Genomic DNA, 24,297 nt, shown 5'->3' with positions numbered 1-24,297 from the left:
CTTCGCATCCATGATAACCTTGATGTCTATAAACGTCTTGGCCTGTAGTGTGGTTAACGGCCTTGATAGTGAATCTCTTACTAGCAAAACCACAAGTGACTGCAGCTTGTGCTTTTTTTTTTTTTTTTTTTTTTTTTTTACAAGAGAATATTGTGAAAATTTTATCAACATAATTAAAATTGAAATAAAATATGTCAACAAATAACTAAACTAACGATGACTTCTGTAAATCATTCCTACATTGTAATGGAGTTTCATATTATGAGAAAAACAGTCAGCTGTCACTATAGCAAACTCATTGCACAGTTTACGTATAGTGAATTTCTTTTAGCACAGCCTTGTGCTAAACTAATGCATTGTATCTGTAAAACTTCATTCAGTACTTTTTAGTAGATTATTTTAATGAGTGGTTTGTTATAACGATTGCCATAGTAAGAATCGACTGTAGAAATCAAACATCTCTGATATTCCACAAACTTCACATAGCTTGAATTATACTTAACTCCCTCATCAGTAAATCACTTTCTGGGGTGTTTATGATACGATTCAGAGAAATCCATACATAAAATGAAATTCAGTATGTAATTATTAATTCAAAGAATATAATACAGGCAGCCCTCGGTTTATGACGGTTCAATTTATGCCGACAATAATGGCAGATGGCTGCGCGTGCTTTCTTACTGTAGTGTGGGCTAACTGAGAAACGATGCTAGCAGGCACTCTAGTGTTTACCGAGCTACTACGACGTATATGTATCAAACCTAGTTTTACTGTTGAATCTACCTAATTCTATTTAATTTTTTTTTACAAACATACGTATTTAAATTGATAAAGTATATAATTACATACCATGTCTGATGAAAGAAGTGCAGAAACATTAGAAGAACTTGGTGTTAAGAAGGTGCAGAAATCAATCACACTTGAAAAGAAGATGGAGGTGATTTGAAGAATGGAAGATGGGCCAACACGTGCTAATGTCTGTAGAAGTATGAACTTATCTCCATCGACTGTTACAAAAATTATGAAAAATGCAGATAAAACAGTGCGCAACAATCTACGGCAGTACTAAATGGAAAACATGCAAGTTAAAGCAGGGGTAAACTTCATGAAAAAATGGAAAAATTATCATTAGGGGGTGGATAACTTGAATCAGAAAACATTCCTCTGACGCAGGCTGTTATAAGTGGAAAAGCAAAAACAATTTTTGAGGATCTTAAAAAGACAGATGGAGGCAAGAAACATTTTTAGGAAGCAAAGGTTGGTTCATGAGAGTCTCGAAGTAAGTGTCATAGTGTCAAATTATGTGGTGAGGCAGCAAGTGCAGATGTTGTGGCAGCAGCTGCTTTTCTTAAAGAATTTCAAGCCTGTTTAGAACAAGGAAGTTATCCTCCTGATCTCATTTTTAATGTTGATGAGACTTGGCTCTACTGGAAAAAATTGCCATCACGTATCTTCATTTCGTGTTAGGAACGTTCCACTCCAGGTTAACTGCGAAAGATAGATTTACCCTTTTGTTGGGTGCAAATGTCTCCGGAACTTTGAAGCTTAAACCAGTGTTGGTGTACCATTCACAGACACCACGTGCCTTCAAGGGTCTAAAAGCCACAGTCTATTGGAAAAGGAACAAGAAAGCTTGGGTTACACAAGACGTTTTTATAGATTGGTACACAAATTATTTTTGTCCTGCCGTGCTTTGCTTCTGTAAAGAAAATGATTCGCCAGCATTGCTTCTCTTGGATAACGCCCCTGGACATCCTCAAAACCTTGCTGAAGTAAGAATACCATTGGATGTCAAGATTGTTTACTTGCCCCCAAACACAACATTGCTTTTGCAATCGATGGATCAGGGGATTATATCAATCTTCATAGCCTATTACCTCCATATAACATTTATGGAAATGGTAAAAAAATGGTCCTTCGATATTTTGAAGGGCATTAACAACATCAAGGCAGCTTGGAACGAAGTGTCAGCAAAGTGTTTAAAAGGAGCATGGTGATAATTTCTTCCAGCATTTATGCACAACTTCGAGGAATTAGACCAAGAGGAGAATGTTATTGAAGATGTTATCAAGTTTGTGTGAGAGGTGGAATTGGACGATATTACAACTGAAGATGTGACAGAAGTCTTAGAGAGTCATGATTGTTTTCCAATGAAGACTTAAAAGAATTAGTCGAGCAATTAAGTCAGCATCCAAAGGAGGAGAAAAAAAACGAAGAATCCTCTGAGAGATAAAAACGGCTGATTCACAGCGTATCCTTGCAAGCATAGAGACATTGACTGATGAACTCTGCGAAATGGACCACAATTGGGAACGGAGTTCGAATGTAAAAAGGAGTGTAATTGCATCTATTCGACCTTACACTGAACTCCTTAAAGAAAGAAACAGAATCTAGGCAGTTAACACTGGATACTTTTTTCAAAGAAAAATGCAGGTGATCTGAAACCAGTTACTTCAACATAGAAATATGTAATATCTTTTCGAAGTTGCATATTTTTTTGTATATAATTTTGTTTTGGTTTTGTTATTAATAATTTTATTTTAACAAATATATATGTAGATATGTATTATCAAAGCTTTAAATATAATAATGTTACACATACTCATGTGCATATTTTTTTGACTGCGTGGAACATAACTTTTTACCTACCGTTAAAATTGGGTTTGTTTTATGCTGATTCGGTTTATGCCCGTTTTTTCAGGAACTGAAGTGAGGTGTAAATCGAGGGCTGCCTGTACAATGTAAATTGTAGACAGTAGAATTTTTTTTTATTTGATAAATTTCCTTGTGAAAGCATCGGTGGTGGAAAGTAGCTTGTTTCTTCTCATAAATCTTTCAGTAACAGACTGAAATCATCTGTCATATGTCTGTTTCTCTTTGGAACCCCAATGTATTAGGATCTCTGTAAACATGCTAAAAATATAGCACATCTGTGTTGTATGTTTGAGTAGTTTCCATTTGAACAAAGGTGTTTTTCTTTTAAAAAAAAAAAAAAAACTGGTATGTTTTCTGTAACTTAAGTGTGTGTGTAATAATAAAGATTTTTTTTTTTTGTATACTTCATTCGAAGTATTCAGTATTATTTCTTAACTTAAGTTCTTGTCGGTTGTAACTCTGAGTTGCAATCATTGCTTGAGCTAGTCTTATCACTTTTAATCCTTTAGTCTACAATTTCACCCCCCCCCCTCAAGGTTCTAACCTCTACTTTCACGTGTAGAGTATAGATTCAGGAATTGCCTCTGGCTGGAACCAATTCCTTTGTCTAACTAGCTGGCTTTCTCTTACACTGATCTTTAAAAAATTGTTTGTCTTTCCTATATGTGTAAGAGAAATGCTCAGTAGAACACGGAATTATCTCTAATATTCAATCCTAATTCAAGCAACGTTTGATACTTAAATTTAGTCAGTCGTGGTTAACTTTAAATTCAAGGACATGCAGGTTCTATATTTTTAACAAACAGTTATTAACAAACAAAACAATTTATTCATACTAAGATATGGTAATTACAAAATAAAAGAAATAGGATTTTACACAAAAATTATCTGGTTCTTATCAATTCTGCTGAGTAACAATGCAATGCTCGTGTCGGTTCTCAAATTACTTAAATCAGCACTTCTGGCCTATAGTTTAAAGACATTTACACTCACATATATGTCAGACACGTGGTTAGTTTCACACACACTTTAACTCAATTTTACTTAGACCATTAACAGAATTATGCTTAACTAAGCTTCACTTTCAATCTTTCCTTCAAATTAACTCTTAACAATGACCTTTTAACATTAACAGTTGCTCTGAATTCTTTAGACAATTATTTCACAATAATTAAGAAGTGCAGTTTTCTGACTTCACAACTTTATAGTATGCTAGCAATTATATAATCAACAGTCCCTGTTCTAAGGTTCACAATCCATAGCAGTTCTACGTTACTCTTACTTGAAACATTTCTCAGCCAGTTCAGCATTCAAGATCCTAGAGATCACGAATATAATCTTCTTCTTTCCTGTTAGAACCACAAACACACTATTCCACGGCAACGACGATACAGCATTCTTGGATATTGCTTAAGGAACTTCGTGATGGGACTTCTCGAACAGCCGACACCGCCGTTAAAAATCTCCTATTATCATCTAAATACTGCTAGTGGGATATCCTTCCCCCATCCTTGGAACGGCTGGACACAGGGTCCTCTTCGAAGCGATACCGGAACAAGTCAGGAGCAAAGTACCTGTCTCCTTTTTATTCTACCTTCACGACCTTGAAACTTCTTCAGATCGAGTTCCCCGGATGTTCTATCAGGGGTTCCTTCCCCCCTTACGAAATCGCTGAGTCATGGCAGGAAAACCTTGTAACTCGCCGGCGATAGCCTCTGGTCTACATTTCTAATCCTGTCCGGGCTATCTCTTTGTTTGTACAATATTGCCGGTCAAATAATTTAGCAATTCTTTCATTCTAATATTTTATCAGATTACATAAAACACTTATGAAAAAATGTTAATTAAACTACGAATATTTTGTAATAAAATCAGTATATAAGAATTTTGTACAAAATTCCTTCTATATGATTTTACGGTCTGTGTGTGTGTGTGTGTGGTTTCTCCCTTTCCCAGTGACTTACATTATGACATGCTTTGATGTAACTAATAACTAGCAGGTTTTTCATAGTGCTGATATTTTTCTTATATTTGATCTCATATACTTGCTTTAACATGTATACATTAAACTATCTGAATACATTTGATTTCTAGATGATGATGATGACGACGATGAAGAGGGAGAAGAAAGTGATGATGATGATGACGACGACGATGATGAGGAGGACGAGGAGCTAACACCTAAGGTGAAAAAACAGACAAAAAATCTTATGCCAGGAAAAAATAAGCTAGTCACTGCAGCAAAAGGGCAAACTCCAAATCAGAATAAACAGATTGCTACACCAAAAAGTGTACAGATGAAAAAAGGACCTAAGACACCAGCAACTGGGAAAAAAGTCTTGAATACCACTGAGTCTCCTGTCAAAGAATCATTTCCTGAAAAACAGCAGAGTGAATCTTCTATAAAGGAGCAGTCACCTATGAAGCCAATGTTTGGTGGCCAAAAAAGAAAGTTGGATGCCGAAAATACCTTCATGAAGAAGCCAAAGACTGAAAGTAAAACTAAATTTTGATTTACTAGTTATTAATTTAAAAAAATTCTTGTAGTTTTTTTACCTTAAGTTGTGTGCACTTTTTTTATGTTGAATGGAGCCTATTATTTTAATTGGTAGCCATCTCTACTAACTTAAAGGGTATATCTGTAGTATAATAGTAGAAGTATTCTTTGTTAATCTTGCTACAGGCTCCCCTCGCCTGTTATAGCAGTAGTGAATAATTAGTCCTCTTTCATTCCAAAAAAAACTACTCTTTAGTTGTCAGAGACCAATTTGTATTTGATATCATTGACATTTCATTAGTTCTCTGATATCAAACACAAGACTGAACCTCAAGCCACTGTTGTATCCATGCACTTTTAGTGCATTTGCCTTTTTTGGACTGCTAATCTTGTACATTTTTTCAGTTCATCTTGTTAAGTTGTCTAATTTTGTTATGAGAAATGTAGAAATATCTTAGTAAAGATATAAATATACCTACACAATTAAAATATGGAAGTCACTGAAATGTTCTTAACGTGTTTCCATACAACAATTTTTTCATACTAATAAATAATTTCATACTAATGTATGAATAAATTTTATTTATTCATACTTTAATCAAATCATATTGTCTCTGCATTGCTTGACATAGTTAAGAAGTCAAGAAGTATACTATAACACTGTATTAAACTAGTAAAGAATTTGCAGCGGATGCAGTTTTCTTTTTAATAGTTATATGGTATTTATATCAAAATCGAATTATATCTGAACCAAAAGTCTTAGAAGTACGGTTTTTATCGGCTATATTGTTGGGTAGGGACCTGATGCCTCTTTCTATATGGTAAATAAAATCCAATTTCTTTACCTTTTTAGGTGCAATTGAGTAGTTAAGTCCTTTATCCAGTAGCCTATTTTTAGACGTCTTGCAGAAAATGTTTTTTTTTTTTCATCCAGTCTGCACATGTTCAAGTTCTTCAATGCCCATGTGCTGTTCTGTCTGAGGACATTCATTTCAAAAAATAATTGTGAAAAGAATTTTTGCAAATGAAAAACTTATTCTGGTTGGCTTAAGGAAACATGGCAACCAGTTTAGTCATCGATCAGTCTACACTGTTAAAAGTTTTTCCATTTTGGAAATTGTCTGTCAGTTTATGGATAACTAGATTATTAATTAGTGTTGGTACTTTTCACTTCCTTTGGAATTAACAACTGTAACAATAATACTGCAAGCCAAGCCGTTGGCCTCTTTGTTACATGGTTCTAGCCAAATTTAATAATTTTAATCTTATGTTTATGCATCTTCTTTTTGATGAAACAAGAACACCCTTGCTTTGCATTTTATCTACAATTATTAACAACAGTAAAATAAAATAATAGTTATAAAGATCTTGTAATTCACAGCAAAACACAGAAAGATGTAGCAAGTAACAACGTAAATGAACTGAATTCATTAATACTGAGTGTTGGTTAATTCACAGCAGCGTTATGTCACTAAAACCATTTGTATGAGTGAATGCAGTGTCATGTAAATGGACATTGGTCATTAAAAAGTGTTTTATGAGCAGATTGTCATAAAGTGAAGCATCATAGGTGGGGTATTACTGTATACAATATTTCTTTACACAAATGTCCTTTCTTGATTTTATGTAAGTGGTATTGAATGTAGTGCCTACAATGCAGACATTTTGATATTTCTCTGAGCATGTGAGAATCACTAATTCTGTCTATAGTTGTTGATATCTTAGGGGGAAAGAAATGTCCACAGGCCCATCATTATCAAGACTTAATGGTAAAAACAGGAAATTAGATTGCTTGAACCAAACAAACTTTACAGTTAGGTGCAATTACATTTTGCCATCAATTTCATCTGCATTTTAAACTTTACAGTTTCAGCTATGTCACAAGATGTGACATTCTTTTGAGGCTATTTTAAGAATATCTGTAAATCTTTTAATCATGGGAATTTTTTCCTTAATCCATTTAAAGAACTAATCTAGACATTTTTTTTGAGATGTGGTTTTTAATAACAGGTATCCCTTGATTAACGCGATTAATTAATCCCTCTGTTACCTTGTATATCAAATATAATAATCAATGGTAAAAATTACAATTCACCCATGATCGATTACTGTATTAATAATTCGTTTTATGTGGGTACTCCTTTAGGAAAAATAAAAAATTAATACAAAGTAAATGTTTAATAAATGCTTGTACCTACATTAGTTATTGCAATTTTTTATCAAAAAAGTTTAGCAAGATTCGTTTGAACAGTTTTAGTTTTTCTTATCGGCATAAATTCTACGATAACAAGCAAAATGACTCTTTGGACCTTGGCAAACAAGCATTCTTCGATTAACATCTGGATCCTTATCCATTACTTGCTGCTTAAGCGATTCTAAACTGCGAAATATTCCATCCAGTTCTTTGATTGTTATCTCCTTTGGAAGATCATTGTCACTGAAATCTTTTGAGTTTGATCAAAACCAAAGTTTTCACCAATTGCAACGATTTTTTCAACCACGTTGTTCACAGGATTTTAAAAACCATCTAAGTCATTAGCGCACTCTGGCAAAAGGTTTTTCCAAAGAGCTCTCATGCAGTTAGAAGACACTTGCTCCCATGAGTCATGAATATTTTCAATTGCATGTTTAATGTTAAACTTTTTCAAAAATTCTTGTAGTGTAATCGCATTTTCTCCCATTGTTTCTACTGTCTTTGAGAATGTATTTTTAAGAAAATAGCCTTTGAAAGTTGCAATGAAGCCCATGTCCATGGGTTGTAGCAATGATGTATTTGGTAGAAAAAATAAAATATCACAGATCATTACGACAATTTGAATGACAGCAGAACTTTGCGTTATCTAAATGCAAAGTTCTGCTGTATTTTTTAAATACACCAGAACAATTGAAGCTTGGAATATACCCACTCTTAATGGGAGGAATGACCTCATCTGCTTATGACTTTCTTTCTTTCAGCCAGGAAACACTCCTCAAGGCTTGCATGTTTTTGCGTGGTAAATTTAAAGGCGCGTTAATCAAAACTCTTGGCGCGTATATCAAGGGATTGTTGCAATTAATTTCGCTGCATTAATCAAATCCGTTTTAAGTAAGGGATATCTGTATTGTGAAATTATTACAAGTAAAATCAAGTCATTAAACTCTTTCCTATTTTTCTAGATTTTGATTCAGCAACTATGAATATACAGCAACAAAGAAAAAGTAAGTTTTTAATTTGTAGACCTGAAATTTAACTTACCTTGTAACTCATTAAAAATATTGTAACTTGTAACATATTGGCAGCAAGGCGGAGTAAGATCAGATTACTAGGAATGAAACTTATATTAAATATGGTTGGTTATCTACATTATATGAAGGATTAAACTGAACACGTGTTCAGTTTAATTGATAAATTTGATTGAATTAAAAAACAATCGTTTTTTATTTTTGGACATTTTTATGGGCTACTGCTCAAAATATTGTTAATACATTAACTTACCCTGCCATTGAGTTTCAGATGTATGAATGCTTTCAGAGTTCTTATTTGTTTATTCAGAATCAGCTGTTAATGACACCAGACGACAGAATTAACAAAGGCTAGTGACTGGCGGAAGCCAGTTTGCAGAGACAAGGTACCGGCAATTTTGCCACAGCAACCACGGGTCTCACTTGGTTATCCCTCTTGTATAAGACGACCCCCAATTTTTGGTCTAAAAATTTTAGAAATATTTTTAGACCAAAATCTTGTTCATTTACGAAATTGTTCCATCTCTGTTTCCTTACCTCTCATTTTGCAATTGCGCTGTTTCTTTTGTACTCTATTCTTGCTGCTGCTGTTGTCTTGAAATTGAGCCGTTTCTGGTACCTTTTTTTTTTTTTATTTTATCATCCTTTTTATTTCTTTGTCTCAGTTTCATAATCTTCTTGCTACTATTACATTACTCTTTTTAAGCTTTCTTTTGCTACTTTTGCCAGGATTTGTTTCAGATTTTCCCATTCCTCTTCTTTGTTATTTGATTAATTTGTGGTTTCTGTTTTTAACCCTGCAATGCTCCCCAGGGGACTCCATTTTCTTCTACACATTAGTCACTGATATGCACAGTGCTTCCCCCACCCCGGCTATACTCTAACCAATCTTTCTCCACATAGTCAATGAGCGAGTGTAGTACATGTCGTTCTGTAAGACTGTTGGAGTAATTACATACCCAGTGAGCATTAGTGTGTTAAATTTGTGTTGGGCACCATGGCTATTTCTATGAATGTTTTGAAGATTTCATTAATACTGCTTTGAATGAAACCCTCCTGATTACGAAATTGAATACGATAGTGACAATAATGAGCATGAAGAAGGCCATGTTGAGTGTGATCCTGATTATGCATCTGAACAAAGTGCTTCAGAAGATGAAGATGGCATTGTTCATGATTCTGGTCCTGTAATAAAAGGTAAGAATGGCTATAAGTGGTCTTCTAATCCACCAGCAACCAGAATGCCTCCTTGTAAAATAGTTTTGAGAATTTTGAGATGGCACAGGATGAAGTGAAAAATGAGACTGAGGCTTGGGACATTTTCTTTACAAAAGAAATGATTGATATGATTGTGAAACATACTAAGGAAATTTCTTGTCAGAAAGTGTCATATACTGCAGATACAAAGTTCACAGGTTCAACCAACGACATTGAAATTAGAGCCTTAATCGGACTTTATTACATTTCTGGTCAAAAAGACAACCATCTAAATGCAAAAGAAGTGTGGTCTCTTTTTGGTGCATCGATTTATCCTGCCATTATGAGCGAAGTGCAATTCCGATTTTTGCTAAATCATCTTCGTTTCGATGACAGATCTTAGGAACTGCGAGAATAAATTTGCAGCTATACGAGTTCTATGGGAGAAATTCATTTGCCACTGGACTGCATCATGCACTTCACGAATACTGTACTATTGACGAATAGCCCTTGTCTTTTAGGAGAAATTGTCCTTTCTGTGTCTACATTCCCAGTAAACCTGACAAATATGAAATGAAAATAGTTTGTATATGTGATGCTAGAACATTCTACTTGCTCAGTCATCGGAAGTATTCCCATACATCGGAAAAGAGAATCATGGACCAAATCCATTGCCACTCCCTATGTATTATGTAAAAGTTCTATCTAAAGCAATCCAGCAGAACAAAGCAAAACATAACTGGTTTACTTCTATTTCTCTAGCAGAAACAATGCTCAAAGATCATGACCTTACCATAGAAGATACACTTAGGAAGAACAAACCAGAAAATCCTGCGTCATTTCAGCCCAATAAGAAGAAAGAAGTGCTGTGTTCGCAGTTTGCTTTTGACCTAGAAAAGACATTAGTATCATTTTGTTCAAAGAAAGGGAAGTCTCTGCTCATGCTATCAACAATGCAGTGACAAGAAAGTTGAAGTCTCTAAGAAACCAGAAGTTATACTTTTTTATAACAACTATCCTCACATAACTCCACTGCCACCCATTAACAGACAGAACGTTATGCTGGTAAATAACATTTTCCTGGTGCCTGCAATACTCAGATACATCTGATTTGAAAAGTATTGTATTTGTCATCCCTAGCTCAGCCTTCCTGTGTTGTGCTTGTGTAGTGATTGTTATTATTATTCGTGACACCTCCAAGGAGTCCGAAGACTCATCGCAGGAGGACACCTACAACTGTCTCAACCACTACACCGAACTTCTACTATGAATCATCTCCATCAACGCCATCTACTACCCACCTCCACCACTACCACAACTACTTTTTTTGTCTGTAAATTGTGTGTGTTCTGAAGGGCCAATTTGTCTGTATGCAGGAGAAAAAACCCCTGCTACCTCCGTATGAGATTGGCTAACTCACCTTCGATTGAAATCGTCCAGATAAAGATTCCTCCTGTCGCGACGAGAATCGAACTTAGGCATATTCCAATCGAAGGGCGCAATGTACCGTTGTTCTTCCAGTTGTGCTACGGAGGCGCTTGGTGATGGTTGGCTCTGCAACATGCAAGGCAAACTGAGGCATTGTTTGGGGTGATGTTTAATGTACATATCCCTTCCATGGAAAGATGCTCTGCATTTAAGTATTTAATGTTAAAGCATAAAGCCTATGCAACTGTAGATGCCATCCTCCTTTATTTTCATTATCCAAACAGCCACTTGGATAAAATATAAAAATATAAGCTTCATATCTAACTTCTTTCAAAAGTATCTAACAGTTATTATTATTATTAACTGCAGTAGATCTTCACATCCATGTAATTATTGATGTATAAATTCTTCAAAGTAAGTCAGTTCAGTGGTTAAAACATCTTAGCTATAATTGATACTCTAAGATACTGCAATCTTAATACTTGTTAATGGCAAATGTTACGACTTGTGTTTGCATCTCACTGGCATCACTTTCCTCTAAATCCTGTTGTCCCATTTTCTCTTACATTTATATCTTGCTGTGCTGTGTGATTTCTCATATGTATTATATGGTATTCAAGAAAAATAGGAATGTCCATTTGTAGAATGGTGCATGTCTTTGGTAAAAACAACTGAGCTACCAACAGTTTACTCAAATCCCATGTAAGGAATGAATGTCTGAGAAGCCCACTCTAAACACAAATGATGAAATATATAATTAATGTTGCTATTTTTAGTCTCTGACACTGAATTTCAGAAATATGAGAAGTCTGCCTGATTTCTTAGCATGCATTATCCTTTCTTTGTATTTTATAACATTTTGTAGTAAAGCCAGTTATACAATGTGAATAATATATTGATTAATAAGTTTTTTCCCTTTTCTAGGGGAAAAAGATGAGCGCAGCCTTTTTGTTCGCGGATTACCTCATGATGTGACTGTTGAAGATATCAAGGTACTTTCTCCTGACATTATCAATGTTAGCCTACCCCGACCGAAAGGGAAGAAAGGAGGATCAAGGTATAAGTTAAACTTTTCTTCTATTTAAAAATGTTTCACTTTTAAAATATGAAACTGTTACAGGTGTGCTTAGTGTTGAATATTTGGTTTAATATCTTGACATTGATGGGGACAGGCAAGAAAGAAAATTAGGGCGAAATTTTCCAGTAAATAATATTTTATTTTAAGTCACTTTAGCATGCAAAATTATAAATTTGAAGTGCGATTCAGAGATCTGATGAGGTGGTGGTTGCTAGAAGAAGCCAATTCAAAAATATAAATTTAAAGATGCCAAGAATCCTTTATCCAAGTGTAAACAAAGATTGCACATGAAGTCACTTCACATCTGGATTATCTGTAAAAAGAGGCTAATGACTTCACATCAGTTGCCTTGGTATCCTATAATGCAGTGCACATCCTTACATACTTGTATCATGCTATGCATTATAGGAAGGACCACCACCCTGACTATTTTCAACAATTTCACTTGTGAACTGTTTGCGTACGCTTGGATTAAGGATGAAACTGAAAATATAATTTCTTTGCATCTTTCATTTATATTATAACCAAGTGAAAACTTTCAACAAAAATAGTGCTTGTTAATATATCAACATTAAACGGTGCTATGATTTTATGGTGTGATTAATCAGCCTGATTGTGCCAAAGCTATTCCTACTGTTAAGAAATTTTAACTAGTCTTTTCTATCATGAATATAAAGTGTGAAAAACATTATCCTAAATACATTTTTAGATTACTTTTAGATGATATTTAGAATTGTCTCCTTTTGCGCTACTTAATCTGACATCTACACTACACAATCCACATTAAGCCAACTGCAACTTGATATTTGTGTAGCTTGCTGATTTGCATATGTGTGAGGTGAAGAAACCTTGCTATCTCAATATACAAGGGTGGTCTGAAAAGTTCTCAGCCCAACAATGAAAAAACTTTTTTAATTTCAAAATTATTTTTATTTTTCAATATAATCTCTCTTAAGACTAATACATTTATTACAGTGATGCTCCAGCACCATTATCCCATCCCCGTAGTGGTTCTCAGTAAGATCTGCAAAATACGCCTCTACAGCTGCAGTCACTTCTTGATTTGAAGAAAAATGCTGACCAGCAAGGAAGAATTTTAGTTTTGGGAAGAGATAGAATTCAGAGGGAGCCAATCTGGGGAATAGCATGGATGTTCCAACAAGTCAGTGCAGATCCCTTAATTTTCCCATTGCCAAAACACCATGGGCAGGTGCATTATCCTGATGAATGATGATTTTTTCCTTCTGCAGACTGAGTCTTTTCTCATGAATTTTTTCATCTAGTCTGGGTAAAAGATCAGAATAGTATTCCCCGGTTATTGTTTATCCTTTTCAAGATAATTAAAAAAAAATTGCTTTAGCATCCCAAAACACTGATGCCATGACCTTTCCTACTGATGAACCGACTGTCTTCTTTGCCGCTGAACAACTGGCTTCTGTGCACTGTTTTGACTGTTTGGATTCTGGTGTGTAATGGTGAATCCAAGTCTCATTCATAGTAATAAATCGACGCACAGATTCAGTTTTATTCTTGTTAAAATCCGCCACGATTAAACTCAATTCCCATTTCTTAATTGTTGAAAAACAAAGGAGAGGAGTGCCCATAAACTTTTATGAACTTAGAATGAATTTCTTTTGCCGTTAAAGCTTCTTTTAGAAGGAATTTTATAACTGCACAATACACAATTTTATCCATTTCAAGGGATACACCCTTTTGCTTCAGACAGCTGCATAAAACAAACTACTTGATAGAATAACTTGCAATTTCACATGGATGCTTATGACAGACGTACCAACTTAGAAAAAAAAAACAAAAAACTTGCCGATAGTGTTGCTATCTATGGTTGAGGCCATGCACTTTTCAGACCAACCTCATAAATCACCTAATTCACCTTTAGTAAAAGAAACTGTTATTGTATATTTCAGTTCTGTCCTGATTTCAACTTAAACAAAGAATAATTGTGCCAGAAATAGCAAACCTTGGTCCTTAGCCATCGATATTACGTAGGTCTATCTGCAACCTCAGTGATGTCTGTTTCCATCTCAAGTGTAAAACCATGCTAATTTTCCTAACAAAACTTACATTTCATTTTTGAAGCTCATGCTTAATATTACTCATCCAACTCCTTCCTGATTAACCCTCCTTACTTAGGTATACAATTTAATACATCTTTCTCTAGATGCCCCTTAATTATCTTCCATGCATTAGTGACATTCTTCTCTTGCAGGATTTTATGCCTATGGCACAGCTTTGAGCCTCCTAAGCTTGTCATAATCACCTGCCTTGCAATTCCAACTTCTTGATAAATATTCCTAATTTTTTACAATCCTCCAGATCAAGACTGCATGGTTGCTTTTCCCATTGGAGACAATGTGGCTATATTAGTTATGGATAGCTCTTCTGATCTATGACCAGATCCAGTACCCTTGCATCCCTGTCTCCTCCATCACATGCGGCCTCAAATAGTTCTCTCAGTATGTGTATAAATTATTTCCTTCCTTCCATGTGATCCTTCTTCCTTACCATCTATCTTCATAGGTGAAGCCCCCATAATAATTACTCAACCTGCACTCACCGTACTAATTTGCTGATAAGTTTTCAAGATCATCCCTAGAACCGCTTGTCAGAGTTCCCTTTATCTCATGCCAGACTGCTTTAAATGATGAGCCACACTACTGCCTATCTCATTTCTTTTTGACTGCAATTAATCTGCTATCATCAGCACCGTCATATTCTCTCAATCAAAGATACTAGGCTTAGCATATTGGAATTTGTGCAGAGCTAATTTCAGGTGGTGTTGTGGTCTGGTCACTTACGGAATGGCATAGCAGTTTTTGTTTGATGGCAGAGAATAGATCCAAAGGAAGACCAATATATGAGTTATTGGGATCCTGACAGATATCAAACTAATTTGGAGAAAAATTGTCATTAGGAAGTTATTGTTAATGTAATTTCATCACATAGTACACTACTATTGTGGTTTTACTGATAAAAATTCTCCTGATTTGGACAGAAATATTTCATATATTGATACTAGATTACTGTAAATTCATATATTGATACTAGATTACCAGTTTTTGATGTGTATTCTAGTTCTGTTATCATCAAATTCCTGACATGTACTCTCATGGGTGTACAGGATATTATGATAGTACTACGTGAAGAACTTACATCATTACTAACTTCCTATCAACAATTAGCCTTGTTATGGTTCTGTTTTACAGATAGAACAAATAGTTCTGTTATGGGTATTAAAATGTTACTGAAATTCTATGCAGTACTTGTTTATTTAAATATTTATTTAAATATACACATTGTATGTTCATGTTATCATTTTTTCTCCTGTAGATTTGCATTTTTGGAATTTACCAGTTCAGCAAAAGCAGAGGAAAATTTTTCAGTTATTGAGAAAAAGAAGTTCAAAGGTACAGATCTCTATGTTGATTTTGTCGGAGAAAAGAGCAAGGTGCAAAGGGAACAAATTACAAGACATCCACCTAATGTGAATAAAAGAAAGCTTTGTGTTAGTGGTATCTCTCCTGATACAACTATAGAAGACATTGCCAGGGTGTATCCTGCTGCCATTACTATTGAAGTAATAAAGAAGCCAGACACAGGGTAATTTTATTTATTTATTTTTCTTAGAATTTTGTTTCATAAGATATCATAAATGCATTCTTCAAATTTAATGCTCTTGCTATTTATCTGTTCTACTAAGTCTTGGCAAAACAGATAAATGATCTGTTCAGATCTAGGTTCCTTAGATTGTACTTTTCTGCAAGCTGCAAGTACTCCTGTGTGCCAGCCACAAATTTCATTATTTTTATTATTACATTATGCTGATGATTTATTTGGACCAAGAAGTCAATTTTTTTCAATAATTTATAAATTTTTCTTTTGAGAAGTAGTGAAAAATTTGGTAAGTAGAATTGTCACTTAAGTGAACTTTTTTGTTCTGATCATCTTCATTCATAACTGACATTATCCTTATCAGCACTATTAATCACAATATTTTTATTTTTATATAACCTTTTTAAAGGATTTTTAATTCTGTATTATATTGCTTTTAGGTAGTTTAGATCTGTTAAGGATGCTAGCTATGACTGAATGCTATTGGCATTTGAAAGGGGGAGTAGGTGCATGCTTTGGTCTATGTTCATAATTTCTAGTTTTGGTTAAAACTAGATTAAACAATGTTTCAAAATGATAGAAACGTATGCATGTTATATCTTTGGATATAATGTTGGAGTGCTAACAAGGAATTTGCTGATAGGAGATAAATATAAGGCTAAGCATGTGGCGCTTTTATAGTAGCCTTGTACACCTTGATAGTACATATCAGAAATTGAAGAAGATGAATTGTTCTTGCTTGAATAAGTGCCTTTTGTCGTGACGTTGTTCTCTTGATGTTCGAATCCGCCATCTTGTTAAAAGTCACTTTCATAAAATAAAAGAAAACTAGTAAATTGATCACTAATCTAAGGGTAGAGAAATTTCTATTATACTGCGCCACTCTATCCTTAGATAAGTCTATATGAAATAGTAGGATCAATTCAAAGTAAGTTAGCAGTCTTCTCATTCATTCAGGCCGAAGTATTTATTTTCTCTCTTTGGGATTCCCGCTAGATTCGAATTTTTGTGAACGGTGCAGTAAAAAGAATTTCAGGCAAATACAACAGTTAGGTTAACTAATAAAGCATTTAATATAGGTCATATAACACTTACATAAATTTTACTTCTAATTTTAAACAATAGAAATAAGTCAAACATTAAGTTAAGTCAATTACATTAGCACAATCTTCCAAGTCTTCACATACACCTTCTTAGCTTCTGGGTTATAAAGTTTTTACACTTAAATGAATATAATTGAACATCCAATCTAATTAGTTTTCACACATTTTTCAGTCATGCTATAAGTTCAAAATATTACAGGATCTAATAGCTGAAAATATCTTTCAAACAATTCTTATCTCCAACTCTCAATCACGAAGGGTTTCCACAGAAGTTAATAATACACTATGATAGACCTTACCGGAAATGGTTCCTAGAACATCAATTATGTTGTGAGCAAACTTCTGGAATTCACTTATCACACTTAAAGAAAAAAATACATCTACAAAACTTATCTGCAGTTATACTTAAAGCACTATCAATTGCGCTTCAGAATTCTAGGCATCAATTACAGGGTACTTCAACTATCCTTATTACCACTCATAAATTAATTAAAACACTGAGGTTCTCTTTAGGGCAAATCGGAAATAAGCTGCAATACTAGACAAGCTGGGTTTATTCAGAATTCTTCCTTGAACGTCCAGCTTTTTATTATATCCGATTGTAGCGTTAATTTTCCTTCTATTATTACTGCTGATTTCATTTTCAGCTAACAGTAAAATTCGTTACGTTCTTGCTCACTTATAAAAATTATCCACTTAACTCCTACCCTTAAGAACCTTTTATTTACTTCTACTTCTTTATTTTATCACCCTGCTTCCTTTCACTTCCAAGTTTCCGTCCAAACTCCATACTTTTTACATATTTTTTTTTTATTCTCTCTTTAGCCCACGCTCTGTTCCACTCGCGCTCGTTTATTTCACGCATCTCCATGACAACAGACAAACATAAACATTCTCGCCAATGTTAGATAAGGCTATACTACTACATTGAGTCATTACATACCGTTAAGCTTTATACACAAATAGGAATAATTAGAATATTTGCTTTTCAATAATTGCATAGTTAATATTGCAAATACAAGTTTTTATAATATTGACATAACAATAAATAAAATAGCTTAATATTTAATACAGAATCTTATTACCATTAACACATTTCTTTGATTAAATAATTAAATATTTGATATAATTAAGGTAGTTATATGATATCAATTTATAATTTACGTTATTTACATTAAATAATATTTACAAACGCAGCCTTTGTGATGGAAAATCATGTTGGATTCTGAATCAAGTAACATTTATTCTATTTTCTACATAATTAGAATCCAACACTTTATTCCGAACTCCTCTCTAAACTTTCAATTGCAGGATCAATTCCTCCCATTGTTCATCGTATGTTATTGTTGATTGTTTTCCTCTCATCAGTTTTTTCCATCTGTACCAGTATACCATGTCATTGCTTTAATCTACATTCTTCCTCCTGTGTTAATGATCTTTCTTACTAACATCTAATCTTATTCATAATTTTGCTGGTGACATTACCATCTATTCCCTTTCTACATTCACAAAACATTGTAGATCTTCTGTAATGAATGCCTTAAACACTGATCTCCTTCCTATTCACAAGGAATTTATAGTAATTCCTCTATTAAATATTAATGGTACCAGAGCACAATACTGTCTTATTATCCACCATGTTTCACTACCTGACTTCTGATATTTTTCTTCTTTTGCATCTTGCAATTGAACTTTTTCAGCTAAAATGCTTAGTATGTAAATGGTACTCATCTGCTCACATAAATCCAAATTAGATTGGTGCCTCACAAACCTCCCTAGAATGTCTGATTGCATCCAGAAGAGTTATTTAATTGGTGAACCCTCTCTATTCTGTCCATTCACTTTTTCATAGATGCTCTGGAATTTATTTCTAGAACTGAATTGAATAATGTCTGTGATGAGTTTAGCAATAAAATTCTCTAAAAAAAAAAAAAAAAAACTGAAAAATAAGGAATGTGACTGCTATTTAGTCACCTTCCTTATTAAAGATGGCAAAGCTGAATATGGAACTGGATAACAGAATAGCCATGCTGCTATGATGGTAAGCCAGGTCAATGAATTTGTATGGAATAAGAGAAATTAACAATAACAGCAAAATAATAATTTACAAAGTATATTTCAAACCAGTTTCAAGATGGATATGAAAGTTGTTAGAAATAAAAACTTATTTGCTGATAATGAAAAAATTAGAGACCACAGATATGAGTTGAGAAATATTGGCGTGAACAGTTTGTTGCACCATTGCAGAATCATTGCAAATTGATATTCGAAAAGAACGTCACTGTTAGCCTTCAAAAATCTGAGCAGAGCTAATCTGTGGGAGAGAGGGAAAGTTTTCAAGAGAGAGATTTGTCAGAATGGCATAAAAATATCTATTGGAAGACCAAGAAGATAGGTGGATTTATGCACTCAGTCATTCCTAAAGAAGACTGGAATAAAAATCTGAAGTGTTGTTGGAATCATTATTGAATAACATTACTTTGAAAGAAAATTGTTGGGAGCAAACTAATAATGTGGATTTAATGCTGTAGAATTATTATAGTAAGTAACCTGTACATCTGTTTAGAGCACAGTCAAGAATTTATTGATGAAAGAAATTCACCTAGAAAAAGTAAGGAATTTTTTGACCAGGAATAAAATGTTTTCACCTTCTAATTTCTTCTTTATTTTCCCCTCTTTTATCTTGTGGTGGCGAGGGTTTTCTGTTCATTTAACCACAACCGTTATACAAGGATAAGGTGGTTAGTCCTATGCCTCCTGGTGTATCCTATATCTGTACAAGTGTTCTCAAGGTCGGTTTGCCTGCTTGTGGGATGAAAAATCCTAGGTAAACGGGAGAAAAACTCTGCAGTTTCCACCCAAGACTGTCCTACTTGGCTATGCCTGAGAAAGATCCTAAGCTTCTCACATCAGCGACAGGAATCAAACCCAGGACACTCCTCTCCCAGGCATATAGTTGCAAAGTGCATAGCTGTTACTCGGCTAACTGTGCGGAGTTGATTTTAATTTGTATCATAGATACAAATTTCTATACAAATTACAAATATATTAATTTAATTTGTATCATGAATATCTACTAGCTGAACTTTACTGTTTTAGAAATTTACAGAGATTTATAGAAGTATTATAGATGTCTTGGGTAATCACTAATAATATTATTATTAGGCATATTATTTAAGAGCATAGTAACATTTTTGGATACCCATTCCATATCTAGATTTTCTTGCATAATAACAAACACAATCTGTCTTGTCTTTCAAGCAAACATGCTAACAAACTATGCTTTGAAGTTGCTGCTTCACTCTTTAGAAGCAAATTACCTTCATGCTTCATTAAACAAAAGGAACCATTATCTATTTCAAAAGCAGATGAAGGAAAAGCTGTAGTGGTAATGGATGAGGCCAACTATGAGAGCTGCCTTTTACAGGATATCTCCATTTATCAAGAAATTAGTTATCACCCAACAGAAACACAGATTAAATATCAAGGCTATTTTAGTGTTTGGCCTCATTCTAAAAATGAACTTACCACCTTCCTACATCAGACTCTACACCTTCACTCACACGTTCAGTTCACTATGGAAAAAGAAAGTGCTAGTAGTTTACCATTCTTACATAACCTACAGCACTTTCTCAACTAGTGAATATTAGAAACCTACCTTTACTGGCATATGCATTGAAGAAAGGTCTGCTCATCACACCTTCCAAAAATTGGTGTTATGTAGTTAATAGTGCATAATGTGTGCTCTTCTCCTTCAAGCTTAAAACAAGAACTTCTCACTAGCAAAACTATTGGAATTAAATTGTTACAACTCTCATCAAATACAACAGATAATATAAAATACAACTCCTATGTTCCAACACCTAAGGATTCTTTGACAAACCACAGGATTCCAATCCCTTATGTTTCTGATTGGCAGACAGGTTATGGAAAAAAGAGTACATGAAACTTCAAAATGCTGGTGTGGTACATCATAGCATTGACACTAAACACAGTATCCTTTGGGAAGAAGCTTGTATTTGCCATAGAAGCAATTTTAAATATGAATGCCTTTATACAGAAAGTTGTGAATCTCTTATCAATCTAATCTGGGTCAGAATGATTCTCTCTCTCAAAAGTTTGCGAGATTCTCATTTTATGTAAACATATTATGTAAGTTTAGTATTAATTTCTAGCATATGGTAACCATTTTTAATTAGCCGGCCTAGTTGGCTGGAGAACGGATAGCATATCCGCTCTGCAGCCAAAAGGCTGCAGGTTCAAATCCCGTATGGATGTTTGTGATTGTCTATGGAAATACCAGTGGTGGTCGGCAGTAGATGGTGTTGGTGTAGTTGCGGTCAGTTAGTGATTGAATGGTGGAGACAGAATTGTAGAGCAGGTGCGCTCTCTCGATGAGTCCTTGGACTCCCTGGAGGTGTCAAATAATAATGATTGGTAAACAAATTGTTGTGTGTACCTTGCATTCCTGTTCTTTGATTTGCCTGTGAGATCATATATGACATATTTGTATTTAAAGCTTATTACTGTGGTTATTGTGTAGTTTTGTTGCTTAATTGATTCTTAGATATGCAAATCTCATTCTAGCATATCTAAAGGTGGGGTAATGGCTAATTATAAATGATAATAATAGTCTGTTACTGATCAGAGGTCACTGAATTGGGGAGTTCATGGTATGCACTATGCACAAATGATTGCTATACAGATTTCTCATATCTTAACTGGAGGAATTTAGTTGATTTTGTAGAGCTGAAGAATCGTTGTTTATATCAGATTTGTTAAACATCTTTCACTTATTATTGCTTAAAATAGTTGGCTGGTCCGTTATAAAACTAAGATCTTGAATCAGACATCTGATTTTATCTAATCAAAAATAGCTCTGATCTCCAAACTTGGTATATAAATTTCACATCATAAAAGCTTATTTAACTACACCTTGTTCCTAAACTAACCTTGATCATTTTATCTAAAAAGGTTAAGGTAAAATCACAAAAAATTCTCACACCCGTGCTAACCTTTTACTCTTTCCAGGTATGACCTCTTGCTCTAACTGTGGCCAAATGCCTTCCTCTGCATCAGCTACGAAACCCTTTTAGTAACTCAAATGTTTTATTACATTTCCTCTTTTCCGCCTATGAACCAACTTTTGCAACCACCCAAAAATGCTTGATTTATTGTCATAGGAAGAATTCCACAGATCACATGTCCTGATCCTATTCATCGTTCTCAAGAAACTCACTCATGTGACAAGACATGAGCACAGTAATCCAAATGATATCAAGGCCTTATAATGACAAATGATAACTTGTTTATCTCTGCTTGTTAGTGTATTCCTCAATAACCAAGCAATCCTGTCAGCTACTTTGACCACCTTTGCACCATACCCTCTGAACTCCCCAAATCCATAGCTTTAATTTTTTTGGAGTAAAGTTCCATCAGTGTAGTTTACAGCTTATTTTTTTATCCAAAAATGCATAACTGTATACTTTTCCATATTAAACTGGCATGCTTGTATTTTAATCCATACTGTCAGTCTACTAAAATCATTGGCAAGTTGCCTACTTCACCTTGATTAACTATTACACTGAAGTTCGGCAATAACTGAATATTTCCCTTCAGATTATTTCCTGCATATTTTATGTACAAAATAAACAGCATTTATCTTAGTCTTGCATGAAGCACGAGTTTCTGGTACACGATACTGTGAGTGTCTTGACTGATATCTAGCTTCCAAGTTTTTCTCTTTTTTCTTCATTTCTAACAGAATTAATTTCATTCTTGAATAGTCTGATGTCATTCATTCTTGCAATGTAACAGTTCAAGGCACAGAGATTATATATTTAGGGACATAGACTGCTGTGTCACAAATACCAACTGCTACATGATTACTCAGAGGGGGAAAAGTAAGTAAATTTAGGAGGATTCTCCAAATGCTTGTTGCATGAAAGGGCTAAAAAAAAAGTCATACCATTGAGTGGGACGAGGTAAGTATTTTCTCTCAAAATTACTGTAGTGAACCAGTATTATAACAGACTTTCTTAACTTTGCTCAGGTGGATCACTGAAATATACTGTATAATTGTCAATAAAGCAAACTCCATTTCTCTTAAACAACAAACTGCTTCCCCATGACAGAATCAATCAACATGGATCTTTCTTGAGGTCTTTTTTTCCTGCCATTAAAGTGGTCGGAGGGGCCTTTCCATATTAAAATTTGAAACTTCATTAAGCATTTTGAAATAAAGCTTTTCAAGAAATATATTTCCATATTTATTTTATTTTTATATTTATTTGTTGTAGTTTTGCATATGTAATGTTTGAAAATGAAGTTACTGCAAGTGAAGCTTTCAAGAGCAGCGAAAATTTAAAAATCAAAGGACACACGTTAAGTGTTTTATTTTCTTCATTCAATAAGAAAACAAATCGTCCAAGAGGTAAGTTTTTGTTTATTTATAATCGTGAAATTTTGGAATTAAACTATGCACTGCACATTCAAATTGGTTTTTTTAAATCCCACTTTTTTTTTTATATATATATATATATATATATATATATATAGCTGTGTGTGTGTGTGCACGTTTGAAAAAACATTCAACAAAGGTCCATTCACTATCATAATTTGCTGCAGATCTTGAAACTGAATTAATAGTAATTTCAATTCACTAATGCAAATTGAAATTACTAATTCAATTAGCATCGAAATTGCAGACACTTGCAAAACAGGAAACAGACAATGATATGATAGACCTACAAACTTCTGAAAGGGGTCAATACTAGATGCCAGCAGATGTTTTTAATGGAGTGGTGAGAGGACATCCGTGGAAGTTGAGGATGACTGAAGTCAAGAAAGGGGTACAGATTTTTGTCTCAGAGCAGTGCATTATTGGAATGGCTTCTTTTTGGAGGTAGTAAGTCAGGCAGTGTGAATGAAAGAAAGGATGACAGATGCTGTGGGTGATGTGTTGTCTCCCTTGTTCAGACTCCCTGGTGGTTTTTGTAATAATATATTTCAAAATGCTTTTAAGAGCATTCTTCAGGTAGTGACGAGAGTGGATCAGTTGCCATGAAGTTGTTGGTTGGAACGATCATCATCATCAAATTCCTGCCATGTACCCTCAAGGGTACATGGCAGGAACATAAGGGGTGTACAGGATATGATAGTACTACATGAAAAAAAATTACATCATTACTAACTTCCTATCTACAATTTTCCTCCCAATCAGTCTGTTACTTGTCAAGACTCCAACATTATCAGATCTTATATTTCTATCGTCTAAGGCACTTTGTACCGTATCAATCCATCCATATCTTGGTCTTCCTCTGGGTCATTTTGCTGCCAACCTGGCAGAGAACACTTGTTTTGCTAATCTTTCCTCGCCCATTCTATTTAAGTGACCATACCACCTGAGATTAGCTCTGCTAACGCATTCCTGGATGCTGACAATGTCAAGTTCTTTCCTAATATCCTCGTTTTTAATATGATATTGC

The 24,297-nt window shown here is 34.3% G+C and overlaps 1 protein-coding gene across 1 annotated transcript in view; it reads left to right on the top strand.

The window, feature by feature from the left end:
* LOC150110453 (uncharacterized) overlaps positions 1 to 24,297 on the top strand; it is a 64,483-nt gene that overhangs the window by 32,838 nt on the left and 7,348 nt on the right. Inside the window, exons 4-8 of the mRNA XM_090399392.1 lie at positions 4,750 to 5,151; positions 8,309 to 8,350; positions 11,924 to 12,056; positions 15,426 to 15,695; positions 23,110 to 23,243. Of these exons, the coding sequence (XP_090255518.1) occupies positions 4,750 to 5,151; positions 8,309 to 8,350; positions 11,924 to 12,056; positions 15,426 to 15,695; positions 23,110 to 23,243 (981 nt within the window). The remainder of the gene's footprint in view (positions 1 to 4,749; positions 5,152 to 8,308; positions 8,351 to 11,923; positions 12,057 to 15,425; positions 15,696 to 23,109; positions 23,244 to 24,297) is intronic.

Source organism: Typopeltis vanoorti, chromosome 1 (genome assembly GCF_054136105.1).
Source record: "Typopeltis vanoorti isolate ZY-2024b chromosome 1, IOZ_Tvanoo_1.0, whole genome shotgun sequence".
In the NCBI taxonomy this organism is placed as follows: Eukaryota; Metazoa; Arthropoda; class Arachnida; order Uropygi; family Thelyphonidae; genus Typopeltis; species Typopeltis vanoorti.
The sequence above is the reverse complement of the archived record's forward strand: the minus strand, read 5'-3'. Positions and strand labels throughout refer to the sequence as shown.